General features: G+C 38.8%; 2 protein-coding genes across 3 annotated transcripts in view; both read right to left on the reverse strand.

Annotated features, from left to right (window-relative positions):
* Positions 1–15,352, reverse strand: part of LOC308397092 (uncharacterized protein) — a gene marked incomplete at both ends in the record, with an annotated part of 535,410 nt that overhangs the window by 447,451 nt on the left and 72,607 nt on the right. The gene's annotated exons all lie outside the window — the stretch shown is intronic.
* igf2r (insulin-like growth factor 2 receptor) overlaps positions 1–15,352 on the reverse strand; it is a 47,784-nt gene that overhangs the window by 15,289 nt on the left and 17,143 nt on the right. For both annotated transcript variants that reach the window (XM_080882638.1, XM_080882637.1), the window contains exons 8-27: positions 15,189–15,348; positions 13,197–13,386; positions 12,791–12,894; positions 12,212–12,376; positions 11,390–11,533; positions 11,047–11,202; positions 10,809–10,946; positions 7,492–7,642; positions 6,738–6,906; positions 6,513–6,628; positions 6,217–6,370; positions 4,965–5,141; positions 4,777–4,872; positions 4,538–4,639; positions 3,394–3,556; positions 2,973–3,149; positions 2,677–2,823; positions 986–1,164; positions 384–471; positions 47–256 (exon numbers count right to left, since the gene is read on the reverse strand). In XM_080882638.1, the coding sequence (XP_080738764.1) occupies positions 47–256; positions 384–471; positions 986–1,164; positions 2,677–2,823; positions 2,973–3,149; positions 3,394–3,556; positions 4,538–4,639; positions 4,777–4,872; positions 4,965–5,141; positions 6,217–6,370; positions 6,513–6,628; positions 6,738–6,906; positions 7,492–7,642; positions 10,809–10,946; positions 11,047–11,202; positions 11,390–11,533; positions 12,212–12,376; positions 12,791–12,894; positions 13,197–13,386; positions 15,189–15,348 (2,986 nt within the window). The remainder of the gene's footprint in view (positions 1–46; positions 257–383; positions 472–985; positions 1,165–2,676; positions 2,824–2,972; positions 3,150–3,393; positions 3,557–4,537; positions 4,640–4,776; positions 4,873–4,964; positions 5,142–6,216; positions 6,371–6,512; positions 6,629–6,737; positions 6,907–7,491; positions 7,643–10,808; positions 10,947–11,046; positions 11,203–11,389; positions 11,534–12,211; positions 12,377–12,790; positions 12,895–13,196; positions 13,387–15,188; positions 15,349–15,352) is intronic.

Below are 15,352 nucleotides of genomic sequence, written 5' to 3' on the forward strand. Positions count from 1 at the left end.
GACAGAGTTTCTTATACAGTGTAATGTTTAATCTGTCTTTTCATACCTGCGATCTTATGTTTTCCTCCGGCAACTTGGCAGGAGGAGACAGTTTCACCTTCTGTCTTTTTGTGGGTGCAAACATCTTTTTGGAGTCCGCCGCAAATTGAAAGATAGTAAGTGTACTTGGCAGCATTTAGGAAGTAATCTCTACCCTTCAGAGAGCTCAGATCAAATTCATAGCCACTCTTAGGGTCACGAACTCGACAGTCAGTACCTATGAGGGAAAGTTCGGATAATTTATTGTCCATTTCCATGGTGGATCAAATGCTAAAATGTACAGATTTTGTCTCTATGTTTAACCTTAAGGAACAGTTTCTGTCCACTGTCACAGACGTTTTTACCTTGTGACTTCCTGATAGGGCAGGCCTCGGACGTCCGCCAGATGAAGACATATTCACAACCATCTATACGGTCAAACATGGGAGAGCCCTTGAAGTAATTACAAATGGACACAAATAATCAAAATTTAGATTAAAAGAAATTGCTACTGGAGTTGAACATGCAACATTTAAAAGACAAAAATGAATTTTTATTTGTGATTTGCCTAAAACAGAAAAGACCAGAAAAAGCTACAAAAGGTATTCAGAGATTAATTCGGTACACATCTCAAACAAATAAAATGAAGGTATGCCTCTATCATGAAATCCATTTGCAAATACCTCAAGGGGAACTTATTTTATGTATTTTTGGTAACAAAGTAACCATAAAATGTAGCTTTCAGTTAGTGAGTTAAAGTCTAACAGTGCTACTGAAGAAAGCACTAAAATAAACAGTACACGTTTTCTCACTTAGCCTCTATCGCAGTTAGAAACTAGAAAATAAACATCACATTTTTCCTACCAAATCTGATCCACACAACTAAAACATTTATATTATAATAATATCAAATAGTCATCTTGTGAACATTATGACTGGGTTAGTTCAAGAGTCTAAAAACACTCACCGGGTTTTCATCACACTGAAAGATGATGCGAGTTGAGTACTGGGACGAAGACCCGCATTTGTCTCCATTCTGGTACACCACGCTGATGGAGCCATCTTCTGCTGCCTGTGGGCTGGACTGGATGTATCCCAGGTTGTATCCTTTGCCATCAATGACAACGCAGGATCCCAAAAAGCCCACTGCAGACAATACAAAATGTTATACTCTAACTATTTGCCTGCATTTTTCCAGTAATATCCCGTGCCATCCTTACAGTCTAGCATTTAGGAAAATGCCTTTCCAAAAAACAAAAACAAGTCATTCATATTTTTATTTAGCTTTGATGACAACATGCATTTGCTATGAGATCATTTTTATAAACATCACAACATTTATTTACATCCAGAACTGAATTAAATGTTAAGAACTTGTATTGATGATGGAAAAGTCAGACAGCTGCATAAAGCTTTTTCCATTTGTGGAAAAACTTGGTCATTGACTTTGTAAGTAGAAGTGCTCTCTGAATGTTAAACATAGCTGTGATTTCAAATGTTGATTTCTATTAATTATTTGGTTTTGTTTGTTTTTTTGTTTTTTTTGTTTTTGTTTTTTTTAAATTGGACCGCATCAGTTCCTCAGATTCCATTTCCCCACTTTGGTTACAGATTTTCATAAATGCATTGCACAGTTTCTAAACGAGTTTCTGTAGTTTCATATTCTTCGTTTTTTCTTTGCTTGATGCAGGCCAATAATTTGACCCTTGTGAAACGGAGAAAAATCTCTTCTACGCCCACAGAATGGCAACGTGGTTGTTTACAAAGAGAGAAGCTACTCACTGCATCAGTTAGGGTTCATTAACCCGTTCCACTCAAAGCAATATTAATCACCAATCTCCAATGGAAGACTCTTCTTATTCTCTGCTCTGCTTATTTACACCAAGTAAATGAAGTAAGACTATCAAAAAACATATGTCAGACTTAACTGGGTGTATTTTATAACAATAAATTGTAAATGAAGGCAAATCAGTTAACCAGCAACCTGTACAGTTTAAATGTGGTATCAGACTAGGTTAACAGTTCATCTGCATATTTTAATACAACTTCTGGAGGCTTACTGCTGATTTTTCGCTGTTTAAAACAAATGGCTGTGGAAGGAGCAGATACAAAGTTTGCTTGTCTTCTTCACATTGGAGTTTGCTGATCAGGGGCTTTGGTAAAAGTAAAAGTTTAAATGGTGGTCACCAGAACAGCAGCTTTTTTGGGCGCTAGAAACACGTGTTCTTTAACTCTACCTGCGCTCATCTTCTCAGCACTGGCTCAGTCTCTTTGCAGTGTGTAAACAGACTCTGGTTTCACATTAAACTGTGCCAACGTCATAGTCTCCGCTGCTGTTGTTGGTGTTTCTGTTTAAAACTGCACCCTGTGTGGGCTTAATGTTGTCAGAATTTTTATTCACTAGCTGCTCTAAACATGTTTGCATTGCACGTCTGCTTTAGTCGCAAATGTGGGTGAAACGCTCACATTAGCATTTCCATGGTGACAATGGCGAGCTACGGAGCCGTGCCTCAAACAAAGCATCGAAGACTTCGTATCGAGAATTTTTTATAAACAAATTATTCAAAAATAATCAATGAATAGTTGCAGCCCTAGTTGTGTCAAATCCTCGTCAACGTCAAATCCTCTTATGTCTATCTAAACCTGTTAATTTCTCACCTGGACACTCATCCACACGTGGGAGGGGTTTGCAGACGTTGATATAAAACCTCCTTGATGTGCCTGAATCTGTGTTTATGGGATTCCACGGGTAGTCATCTTCATCCCGGATCAGGTGACTCAGGTCATACTCATTACCATGCAAATCTAGAAGTGAAAAAAATAAATCAGATTTATTCATTAATTAATGAAGACATGTTCAAGTTAGTAAACTTTTTTTTAATCTAACAAATTCTAAAAAAAGGGACACCTGAAAAAAAGAAGCCATGATAATTTGTGTGTGTGTGTGCCCAAACCTGTGATCCTGCAGTCAACTGGAGCAGGCATGCAGGCCAAAGCGGTGGAGAACTCAAAGAGGACGTCATGGACCACATGCTTAGGGGAAGTACTCATGTCCTCTCGCACCAGTTTTAAGGATCCAGGGTAAGACTTTGGATCACACACAAAATTAATCCGGAAGGTGTCCCGAGTTGCTGATGAAAAAGCAAAAAAAAAATAAAAAAAAAATAAAAAAAATGGAGGAAAGTCACAAAAAGTGCACCACTGTAACGTAAAAATAGCATCAGTATTTTTGTTTATAACCATAGTGTTGTTTGATCAAAATACAAAATGAATGGACACTTGGCCATGTCCATCATCAGATCTCACTGTGTGACACATTTCAAGATCCAGCGTGAACTGCTTTATTCTGTACATTTTCTATTGTGCTTTTGCTACCTGTTGGAACGTCAACAGGTCCCCTGTATGTTAGTTGGAGGATGCCGTCAGTTGAATACTGGAGGGTCTTCTCCTCCCCCACAGGGCTGATGGGGTGCTCGTTCTCCAGCTCACAGCCGGCCATTCCCTGACCACATTCAGCTACATCTGAGCAGATGTTTACCTGCAGGTAGGTGGGATACCACTTTGAGTTTGTGTGCTTTATGCGATATTTCATACCATATAATAAGTAAACATCTTAACGACAAAGTCTGTGAATACACAATCGAATGATGTAGTCCAGCATCACACATCCAATTCAAAAACTAAAAAGAATACAAAACAACAACAGGTAAATCAGCAGTATAAAGACAATATTTTGGATCATTTTAGTCACTTGCCTGCCAAAGCTTATAAATGTTGGTCTTTACGTTTTATAGTTTTAATGTTTTTTTGTTTGTTTTTTTTATAGGTTATATTTTTATTTAAAATGTTAAATTCAATTTTATTTATATAGCACCAAATCATTTTATATTGTAAAGGCCCTGCAATAATACAGAAAAACCCCCAACAGTTAGACAACCTCTAATGAGCAAGCACTTTGGCGACAGAGAGAAAGAAAACGTCCCTTTCAACAGGAAGAAACCTCTGCAGAGGTTAAAAAATTAAAAGAAGAAGAAAAAAGTGCTAGTTACACCCAAAGTTAAATGATGTGCAATCATTTTAAAGCTGAAACTGTTCTTTCATCAGTCTGCATTCATAAGGTTTATCCGTTAATATAATTCATTACCCTTTTTAGTAGCATTTAAAAGAAAAACATTGTTTCATACTTTCACATTTTTTAAAATAAACTAAATAAGGACAATAAACATTTTTCATCTTATTCTGAAGTTTCATGAACTACAATCAGAAAGCTTCATCTGCCATGTTTTAGTGCTACGTAATGCGCTATATAGCTCTAATCGTTACCCTACACGGCTGGCAATTAAATTCCCTCCTCACAATGCTTTATTTGATTAGAATTTAATACAACCATTTGGAAAATATCACTTGAAATGCAAAAATGTAATGTTTTCCATAGCACTGCGACACTTCTATGCAACACTTGAGAGCTATAATTTGCAGAAATTATGTATGCTGGCAGAATATTGTTGAAGTGTCTTACCAGGAATTTCTTGCCATTCCCACTTGTATTGTATCCGGTCTTGGAAGCCAAGGGCGTTAGGTTGTACTCAAAGCCAGTGTTGGGGTCCACCACAGCACATGTCTGATATGCCAAAAAAAACAACAACCCAAAAACCCCACACAGATTACAACCATTTCAAGTATTTTGTTAAGTTTACCACAGTGTATCAATTACAATTAAGTCAAATTAAGACTTAAGATCCATGCAAGTACACTTACATTGTTTGTGATGGTTCTGATGGCACAGGCTGCATTGGTCTCCCACATAAAGGTGGCAGTGCAGTTCTGGTACATCAGGAATCGCGGTCCCTTAACCTGAATAGTGCGGAGTGCAAACATTGTTACACTCAAACCACCACTGTAGACAGCCAACAAGCCATTCTCTTCTCAAAACTGCATTTACTCACGAGAGTCCCTCTGGAGCAGACCAGGTGAATGCGCGTTGTATACGAGAGTTTCTGACCGTCCGAATCACAGGCAGAGCCATCTGTGAACTCCAGCATAAGGCGGTCCCGTGCTTCGATGATCGGCCCTCGCTTTGAAATGCCCATGTTACTGACTGACACCTCCTCCTCTACAGAGCCCTGAGGGGAGGCAGGAGGGAAGAGGTGAATAATTGAGTATCAGACACCAGTTACACTCTGCAGTTACTTTGAGATTCTTATTCAAATGTTCACCCTGAGCATGTTATTATAAAATGGGTGGAAGCAATATTAAAAAATAAAAAAAGAGCAGCAACAACACAGAAAAAACATTTGCCGAATGACTTTGTTTACAAAAATATAGCAAATCATATTTTGTGTCACTTTCTTCTGGGTTATTAAATGTTTGGTACGCCTATATTCATGTCCAGATCTTTCCATCTCTAAAGGCACACTAGACTAATCAATAAATATTAACATATTAAAAATAGTGTAGCAAAATAAGTATTATCGTTTCTGTCAACTGTAATATAAATTATATGATGGAAAAAGAGGAATTTGTTGTTGCCAGCTCTGTTGTCAGAGTTGACTGTAACTGTCAATTACACATGTAGGGATGGTAGTTAGAGACAAAGCCAGACAAATTTAAAGTTCAAATCAGTCCACTCTGCAAACTGCTTCTTGGTTGAATTCCTTTAACCAGTGGTAAAGTCATACCTCTCACTGTTCTCTTTGCAAATACAGATAGTTCTTTTTTCATGAGCAATACATTAGTAAATCTGGCCCATAGTGGTATAGTCACAATTCTCTAAAACCAGCAAAAAAAATTAACACAATCAATCATAAACCCGAAGTGGATTTGCAACAAGGCCCCCTTTCAAGTCAGTTTCACAGTCCTTCTGGTCAGGCTATATATACACAAGATTTCAATGCAATGAGAAAAGATTCAAAGTCAAATTTGCCTCAAGACCTTTGAAAAACGCATCCCATCCAGGCCTCGACTACCCAATCAGAGTTGGCAAAGGGGTGTATGGCTGGACTCACTGGTGTCCAGATTCTGATTTTGACAAGGTGTTTTGAGGATGATACTCAAGCTATGCTTTGTGTTACTGCAGTTCACCGTCTGGTCTCCACCAGGGAAAGTTTGGTATTCACCAGAAGACTGACATGAGCTGTGTGTTCTTCCTCAGTAATGTCGCATCTCTCTGATTCAGTGGAGGTGTTTAATGTTACAGACCTGTTTGGTTACATATTTCATCTCGCAGATGGATGCATCGCGGTCGCAGCCATGTACAGGGCTGATGGGGCGGCATACGTTGATGTAATACTTCTTCAGATTATTGCTGTCAGATAAGTCCATCACCTGCCAGTTGGAGGTGGTGTGTGACAGGCTGAAATTGAAGAAGAAAAGCTTAACGAGGAGGACAGCAGATTGGCAACAATTCAGTGCTGGACTGGATGTACTTATTTTCATGGCCTTGGATTTAGACACTGGTAAAGCAGTTGCTGCACAATGCTTTTTAAAAGCATTACCTGGATAAGTCATACTGTTCCAGTGTGTCTGGATCGGTCACCAAACACTCATGGGGTCTTTCAGGGCACGCGTAGGAGGTATACCAGCGGAAGTTGTACGTGTACTTGTCTTCTATCTGAACGAAGATTTTAACAAACAGATGTTTATATACAAATCATACAGGAGACACAAAATACGTCAAACACTGTTTAAACAATCTGACAAAGAGGTAGGGAGGATTTTACCTGGAATTCTGGGTTTCCTGGTCCAATTTGTGGGTCACAGAGGAAAGAGATGAGCGTAGATCTGGGAGTGTGCTCTTCGTTGTTGTATGGGGTGCCGTTACTGTAGTTCAGCTGAATCAGCCCATCGTAGTACGACAGACGGGAGTTCTGTTCCCCAAGACTCCAAAAACTAAAGAAAAAATATGATGTAATTTATTCATGTTTCTTCATTGCTGAGTGTATTTAAATCACTCGGTTTCAGGATCTTTAATTTAATAATGAGTGTGTTATTCAATATTGACCTAAACTTTTTACACACAATGTTGTGTGTTGGGATGTAAAATGACCAGTATAATGTACAAAATGCAGATTGATAGAAGGAATGCTTAACTTAGGCTTCCAAAAAAATATAGATCCTAAACTAAATACATTGTTGCACAACGCGTGACGCTCATTTATCCCTCTTCTTTCCACTACACCTTCAATACAGCAGGAATTTGCAGTGCAATCAGATGGAGGCAGATTATTATTGAATTCTTGATCCAATTGGTATTAAAATTAGCAAACTAAGGTAACACAGCAAAAGCACACTACGAATACTTCAGGGATAATTTACATTGATTTCTCAGATTTGTGAGAAAATTCACGTCACTTCATTTTTTTAAGCACGGTTGTTTTTAAAAGTGCTTAAAAGTGGAGTGAAAGTTGAGAAAGTGGGGCAGAACAGAATAAAGAAGTGCGATTCTTCTTGCATGTTTGTAGCCTGTAGTCTTACTTCTTTTCCACCTGGCATGCGCCGGCCTTCTCAGGACACGACGAAACACTGACTGGACCACAGACGTTGATGTAATACTGATAGATGCCTTTAGTCAGGTTGTAAAAACCACCATGAGGCTTGGAGAGAGGCGACAAGTCGAAAGAGAAGCCTGTGGAGAAGCTAAGGTTAGTTAGAGGTTAACAAGAGGATTTAAAGTAAAGAGACAAGAAAAAGGCAACCACAGGTTTTTTGCTTCCTGGTTTGCCATCATGAAAGTAACATGTGAGAGGGCACACGTGTAACCTACCATGATACAGGTGTTACATTCTCCACTAGGGGGCAGTATCGAGCAAGAGTAGTGAAACCATGGTGGTATCAGATAACTTTTTATTAATTAACTTTTTCAAGATTATTATTTTGTCATTCCTGGCGTGTGCACACACATGCACAGACAGATGCACACAGCTGGAATTAATTGCTAAGAAAACATAATTCATTTTGGATTTGGAAGTATCAATTTTTAAAACGATCACATATTAAATGGAGCAAGATCCACTTTTCTATCCCCTTTTTGTATTTATATATACAGTGGGGCAAAAAAGTATTTAGTCAGCCACCGATTGTGCAAGTTCCCCCACCTAAAATGATGACAGAGGTCAGTAATTTGCACCAGAGGTACACTTCAACTGTGAGAGACAGAATGTGAAAAAAAAAAATCCATGAATCCACATGGTAGGATTTGTAAAGAATTTATTCGTAAATCAGGGTGGAAAATAAGTATTTGGTCAATAACAAAAATACAACTCAATACTTTGTAACATAACCTTTGTTGGCAATAACAGAGGTCAAACGTTTACTATAGGTCTTTACCAGGTTTGCACACACAGTAGCTGGTATTTTGGCCCATTCCTCCATGCAGATCTTCTCGAGAGCAGTGATGTTTTGGGGCTGTCGCCGAGCAACACGGACTTTCAACTCCCGCCACAGATTTTCTATGGGGTTGAGGTCTGGAGACTGGCTAGGCCACTCCAGGACTTTCAAATGCTTCTTACGGAGCCACTCCTTTGTTGCCCGGGGGGTGTGTTTTGGATCATTGTCATGTTGGAAGACCCAGCCTCGTTTCATCTTCAGAGTTCTCACTGATGGAAGGAGGTTTTGGCTCAGAATCTCACGATACATGGCCCCATTCATTCTGTCCTTAACACGGATCAGTCATCCTGTCCCCTTGGCAGAAAAACAGCCCCATAGCATGATGTTTCCACCCCCATGCTTCACAGTAGGTATGGTGTTCTTGGGATGCAACTCAGTATTCTTCTTCCTCCAAACATGACGAGTTGAGTTTATACCAAAAAGTTCTACTTTGGTTTCATCTGACCACATGACATTCTCCCAATCCTCTGCTGTATCATCCATGTGCTCTCTGGCAAACTTCAGACGGGCCTGGACATGCACTGGCTTCAGCAGCGGAACACGTCTGGCACTGCGGGATTTGATTCCCTGCCGTTGTAGTGTGTTACTGATGGTGACCTTTGTTACTTTGGTCCCAGCTCTCTGCAGGTCATTCACCAGGTCCCCCCGTGTGGTTCTGGGATCTTTGCTCACCGTTCTCATGATCATTTTGACCCCACGGGATGAGATCTTGCGTGGAGCCCCAGATCGAGGGAGATTATCAGTGGTCTTGTATGTCTTCCATTTTCTGATGATTGCTCCCACAGTTGATTTTTTCACACCAAGCTGCTTGCCTATTGTAGATTCACTCTTCCCAGTCTGGTGCAGGTCTACAATACTTTTCCTGGTGTCCTTCGAAAGCTCTTTGGTCTTGGCCATGGCGGAGTTTGGAGTCTGACTGTTTGAGGCTGTGGACAGGTGTCTTTTATACAGATGATGAGTTCAAACAGGTGCCATTCATACAGGTAACGAGTGGGGGACAGAAAAGCTTCTTACAGAAGACGTTACAGGTCTGTGAGAGCCAGAGATTTTCCTTGTTTGAGGTGACCAAATACTTATTTTCCACCCTAATTTACGAATAAATTCTTTACAAATCCTACCATGTGAATTCATGGATTTTTTTTTTCCACATTCTGTCTCTCACAGTTGAAGTGTACCTCTGGTGCAAATTACTGACCTCTGTCATCATTTTAAGTGGGGGAACTTGCACAATCGGTGGCTGACTAAATACTTTTTTGCCCCACTGTATCAGAAGACAACAGGTGTTTTCTTTATTTTCTTTTATAACAGTTCATTTAAACTGCATAAAAACTACAAGATATGCAATGAGCTCTAAACTGAATTGTCTGGAAGATGATGAAAAAAAAAAACAGATTTAAAAAAAAAAAAAAAAAAAAAAAAAAAAAATTGTAAATCAAGAAATACTTAAAACTTTGAATTGTGATTTTTTTGCCTGTCCTTCATTTCTTCCACATGTAAAGTATATTTGACAGCAAAGCACAATCAGCTGTATTTGACACAGACTGTCAGATTGTGTTGAGAATGTTGACGCTGGCAGACAAATACAGAGTAGGTGCGCCCCACTGAAGGCAACAGTGTTAATTAGAGCTAAAATCAGTAGTCAGTTAATCTCAATTCACTGCTGTTAAATTTAAACTTAACTGAATTCAGTGCGAGACATTAACGTCAGCATTAAGTCATCTTATCGACTGACAGAGGTTTACCCCGACTTTTACAAACAGCAGTGTTTTTCAAATACAACACTATGTTCTCCTGCTTGGAAAGGACAACTGGGTGAAACAAATGTGATCAATGCATTCACTGTCTACTGAGGTAAAGCAGACTAGCCCAGAGTTGCTTTGCAAATCTTTAAAGAGCTTTACTGTGTGAATCAGTGAAGAAAATTACAACTTAGTCTGCAGTCAGTTAGTGTTTATTATAATCTGTAACTCTACAGAGATGTTGACAGTCAACTGATTTATGGGTCTGATTTTTGCACTTTTACAAATGTGTTTCTGTTTGTTATCATTTTTTAAATTCAATATAAGTGCGGGATTAATTGTACCATTTTCTAGCAGTTCACAGCCAAAACAAACTATATCATGACTGTAGCCAGTGGAAATAAATTTTAAGAGCTCAGAAAGATATACGATCAGATTTCCAAGTGAGACGTGAAGGATCATGATTACCCTCTTTTATCTTTCAAGGAAAAACTTACACAGAAACTTATTTATGGATTTGTGGCTGAGAAATACCATTTTCTCCTTCCTAAAAGCCTCTATTAACCCTGTTGCTACCTTGTTTTCTTCCATCCCTTTTCTTGCTCAAATTAAAAACGAATGAGGAAAAGCCCACACATATTTTATAGTTGTCTGAGCGTGTCATACCAGCTTGAGGGTCCTCCACCTTGCAGTTGTCTCCCTGCGTCTTCGAGAGGACGCAGGCGGCGGCTGTGTACCACTCCAACTCATAAATACACTCATCAGATGAGAGGCCAAGAAGGACAGGAGCACTATCGAGATCTCCTGCAGGAGTACAGGAAAAAGAAACGCAAAAGAGTCAAAAGTAGCAGAAACATAACTAAGAAAACAGAGGAGAAGAGGGTTTAAAAAAAAAAAAAAAAACCTGGTTTGCACTTGAGAGTCAGGATAGTTTTGATCCTTGTCTTGTTTTGGGTGCAAAAACTTCCATCAGTATACACCAGCCTGATGTCGTTTCCAGTTTTGGTTTTCTGGGGAGAAGAGAGGAAGCTTCCCAGGCTGATAGTTCTGTTATTCTTATCTGAATAAGAGACAATACATAAAGCACAATGGTCATATTCACTGCAAGAAAAATACGGTTTGTCTCATACTTATTGGGGGAAGTATGCATGAGGACCAAAATACTATAACTTGTCAACAAATCTATTAAAGTACTCAGATTCAACCAGATTAATCTTTAAGAACGCCCTCCTTGTGGACATTCTTACCCACGGCACACATGGCGGCATCCACTGGACAACCAGCTGCCCTTCCTGTAGGGATGACTTTGTGGCAAACATTCAGGTAGTAACGCGAGTCTGCCTTTGACGATTTATCATCCACCACCTCCCAGTTCTCACTGCCCTCTGACTCTGAATCAAGAAAGAAAAAACAAACATACAAAAAAAAAAAAGTTGTTTTTTCCCCCTAATTTTTCAGTCACACCTGAAAGCATGGTACTGAACAGGTGCTACGATGAGAAGCTATGAGCACAACCAAGTGAATTAACAGTAATTATAATAAAAGCAACAGGGAAAACAGAGTAATATAATTTTAATTAGAACCACATAGTAAATTATTGTGTGTAAACCTAAAGAGACAAAACACGCTAGATCGACAGTTTTCAAAGTGAAATACAGAAATTCTTTATGCTGAGTAAATAAACTTAAGCATATGGTATTTGTAGTTAGGTATATACATGTATTTATGTAGCTATGTACCCCATTTCCTCCTTAACAGGTCGGCCAATCTGAACCAAACTTAATACCAACATCACTGCACGACAACGACATGAAAAATTATAATAAATCCCAATACTTTTAATTTTCCAAGATATATTATGTCATTTCATCATCATCATCATCATCCCGTGTCACTCATATGTAACCTAACAGTCACCAAAAGTTGCACCAGGGAAGAAATTGTGCTCAAGTCACCGCTAAACACTAAATTAAGAATTTAAAAAGGCACCACCTGCCAAAAACTAGGCTTTTGGTGGAAAAGCAAAACCATTAGTGGAAGAGAAATTTAACTGATCTGTTAAAACTCACCTGGGTATCTTGTGAGGGGTGAAAGGTCATAACGCTTGTTGCCATCTGTGACCCGACATAACAGATCCTCCTTCTCTTTGACGCAGGCAAACGCCGTATCCCAGTTAAAATAATAAGTGCAGTCGGTTTCCCCAGCAAACACTGGATTCCCTCGCCCGCCGTGGGCTGCAAGAATTAAAGGCAAATAATATAGAAGTAGTTAATAAAGACTGAACTTCACCTGAAACTCCATATTTATACATTAAAGGAACAATGTGCAAATTATACAAGGTGAGCCTTACAATCATTTCTTATTTATTTAAATGGAAATTGTGCATTTATTTTATGAATGTGAATTTTATTAGAGTTGTCTTAGAGATCAACTCCAACGATGCTCATGAAAACTAAATATTATTTCGATTTCCCTTTTTGGAGTTTGACCTCCTATTTGCCTTGTCTGTGCAATTTGCTTTGTTTTACAAGGCAGAACACCGTGTAACTCTTTTACTATACAGATGTGTCCGCTCCGTTTTTTATTCTACTGCCAGGTGGTGCCAAGAATTTCAGCATCTGTGAGAAAGCAGAAACAAGTTGACTCACAAGCAGTCTTGTTGCACTGAAAGTTGATGATGGTCATTCTCTCAAAGCCAGAGGAGCATTTGAGGCCATCTGGATAGATCAGAGTCAGATCTCCATCTGAATAACTGAAGAGGAGGAAAAACAATGGAAAGGGGAAGTAAGGGGGTTGGAAAAGCAAGATTTGCTCTACAGTTCCATGCTCATGGATCAATGTCAGGATATCATTTTGACAATTTACACATCTCAACAAGCAAGTTTATTAAATCAAATTAGAAAACTTATTTTCAAAACCATTTACAACTTTAATAATAAAACCATCTTTGATCCTTTTGTATTTCGTGATTCTCTGACGAATAGTGATCACGGCCAGTGGACTATTCCACACCCATACTCCTATACACACACTTCACAAACACACAGAAATTACCGTAATGTCTGGTTCTGATATTGTCCAGCCACAATCTTCCTTCCTTCGCCATTCTTCACCTGGCAGGATGATATGAACGGCCCGTCACCACATTCCTGAGTGGGAACCCTACCACATATGTTCAGGTAGTAGATGTAGCTGTCAGGTGTGCCACTGGGCCCAGACTGTGTATAGTATGGATGATCCGAAGCTACAAACACAAGAAAGCATTTGAAAGTTTCAGTCAACATGTTACTGATTTTTATCTTACTGCACATTACCTATTAGGAATATCAACAGAACCAATAACTACTTTTCAATATCAAAATTCTGACAACATGATAACTACACATATATGTATGTGTATAATGTTTGTTTATACATATATAATACATATAGCTAGATGATAGTTAGCTTAGCTAAGGCTGGAGGCAGCTCTTCTAAAACTCTTATTAAACTGTACAAACTGTTGCTTAATATGTGGAAGATCAAAACAGGACATAATGTAAGAATTTGCGAACACCTGGTATATGTGTTTTGTTTTGTTTTTAAATAACCGTCGAATAAAACCTATGTTTGAATTTCCTGGACCCTGAAAATGTTGAAGAATATCAAAGCCTCTTAAGGTTTTTCCACTTTTTCTATTAAGCTAAAAATGAAGGAAGCATACTGGCTGCATCTCAGCACAGCGCTCAAAAAAGAAAAGAATGCATTCAAAACTCATCAGATCTCACTCCAGTGACCTGCTGGAGGTCATTTTGTAAGGCTCTAGTAGAGCTCATCCTGTTCTACCCTTGCACAAAGGAGCAGATACTCATCCTGCTGATCGGTTAAGGACTTTCTATGGCTTTGTCCAGCTCTCCTGGAGTAACTGTCTATATCCTGGAATCTCTATTATGCTCTTGAAACTGTGCTGGGAAACACAATAAACCTAGTGGCAATGGTACATATTGATGTGCCATCATTGAGGAGGCTGAACTAGTGAAAAAACAGTCAGAAAAGATGAGGGGAGAAAAATGTCAGTGGGCTCCACCTATAGAACCATTCCTGTTTTGGGGGTTGTCACCGTATTGCCCCCAGCACACCTATTCTTAATTTCATGACATCAAATATGATTAGCAACCCCCTCTGCTACTTATTTGAGTAGGTCAATATTCCAGACATTTAATAGGCTTCCTTTAATTTTTTGAGCAGTGTACAAAAGAAAATGTGATGCCTTTTTATCTTATCCATAAAAATAAAAAAAAAGGGGGGGGGGGGGGAGAAAATCACTGATGGCCATTGATTTGAAATAAGCAGTTTGTCAATTTAAAGAACAAGAAAAATGTTTATACAGTCACACCAAAAAATGAAGCAGGCCGAGATCTGAAAACAAATATGAGAAAAACATCTTTTTCCTTAAGTTTTTCACTTGAAACTATCCTTTTGTCCCGAACTGCAGACTGCATCGTGGCACACAGACTTCAAATGGACTGTGGCAGTGAGTGGAAAAACCTTTCACATTTCTAACAAAACCAGGAGGTTCATACACCATTTAGTCATAAAGTCACTTCCTCTAAATGGGCCTAAAAAAAGCAGCAACATGAGACAGTTAAATATGTAAAACAAGTTTTGTGTAACTGCCAAAAAACTAAATACAATGTTTGAGCTTTATTTTGCTTTTACACTACACTTCTTCAATTTAATTCAGTTTTATTTATATAAACAACAGCTGCCTTAAGGCAACTGACAGTTTTGTTTTTACTAGCAGCCTTTTGATAGTTACAACCTTATTTTTCTAATTGTAGAAACCAGTTTGAGGAACAAGGATGTATTTGTCACATGGCAGCATTTGTAAAGCTAATAACTCGTCATGTTAACCTGACATCAGCTGAGTGTGGTTTACTACTACTTTATTTGCATTTGATTTTAATAGTTCCCCCATTGACATTTCATTCTTCATACAACTATAAGGAATAACTTATAAAAGGTTGTTTAAGCTGTTTAAGATGTTTTAGAGGAACAAAAACTTACAGGCTAGAGTGAGAGGAGTTAGGTCTATGGAGATGTCATGCTGTTCGCTGGTCAGTTTGCAGGTATGGCTCTCCAGATAGTCTCTGTGACAAGCGTATTCAGTGACCCACTCCACCTCGTAATGGCAGTTTGGCTTAGCTATCATCGTAGGAGGGCTGCTCTGT

The sequence above is a fragment of the Rhamphochromis sp. 'chilingali' genome, assembly GCF_963969265.1.
Source record: "Rhamphochromis sp. 'chilingali' genome assembly, chromosome: 5".
Lineage (NCBI taxonomy): Eukaryota > Metazoa > Chordata > Actinopteri > Cichliformes > Cichlidae > Rhamphochromis > Rhamphochromis sp. 'chilingali'.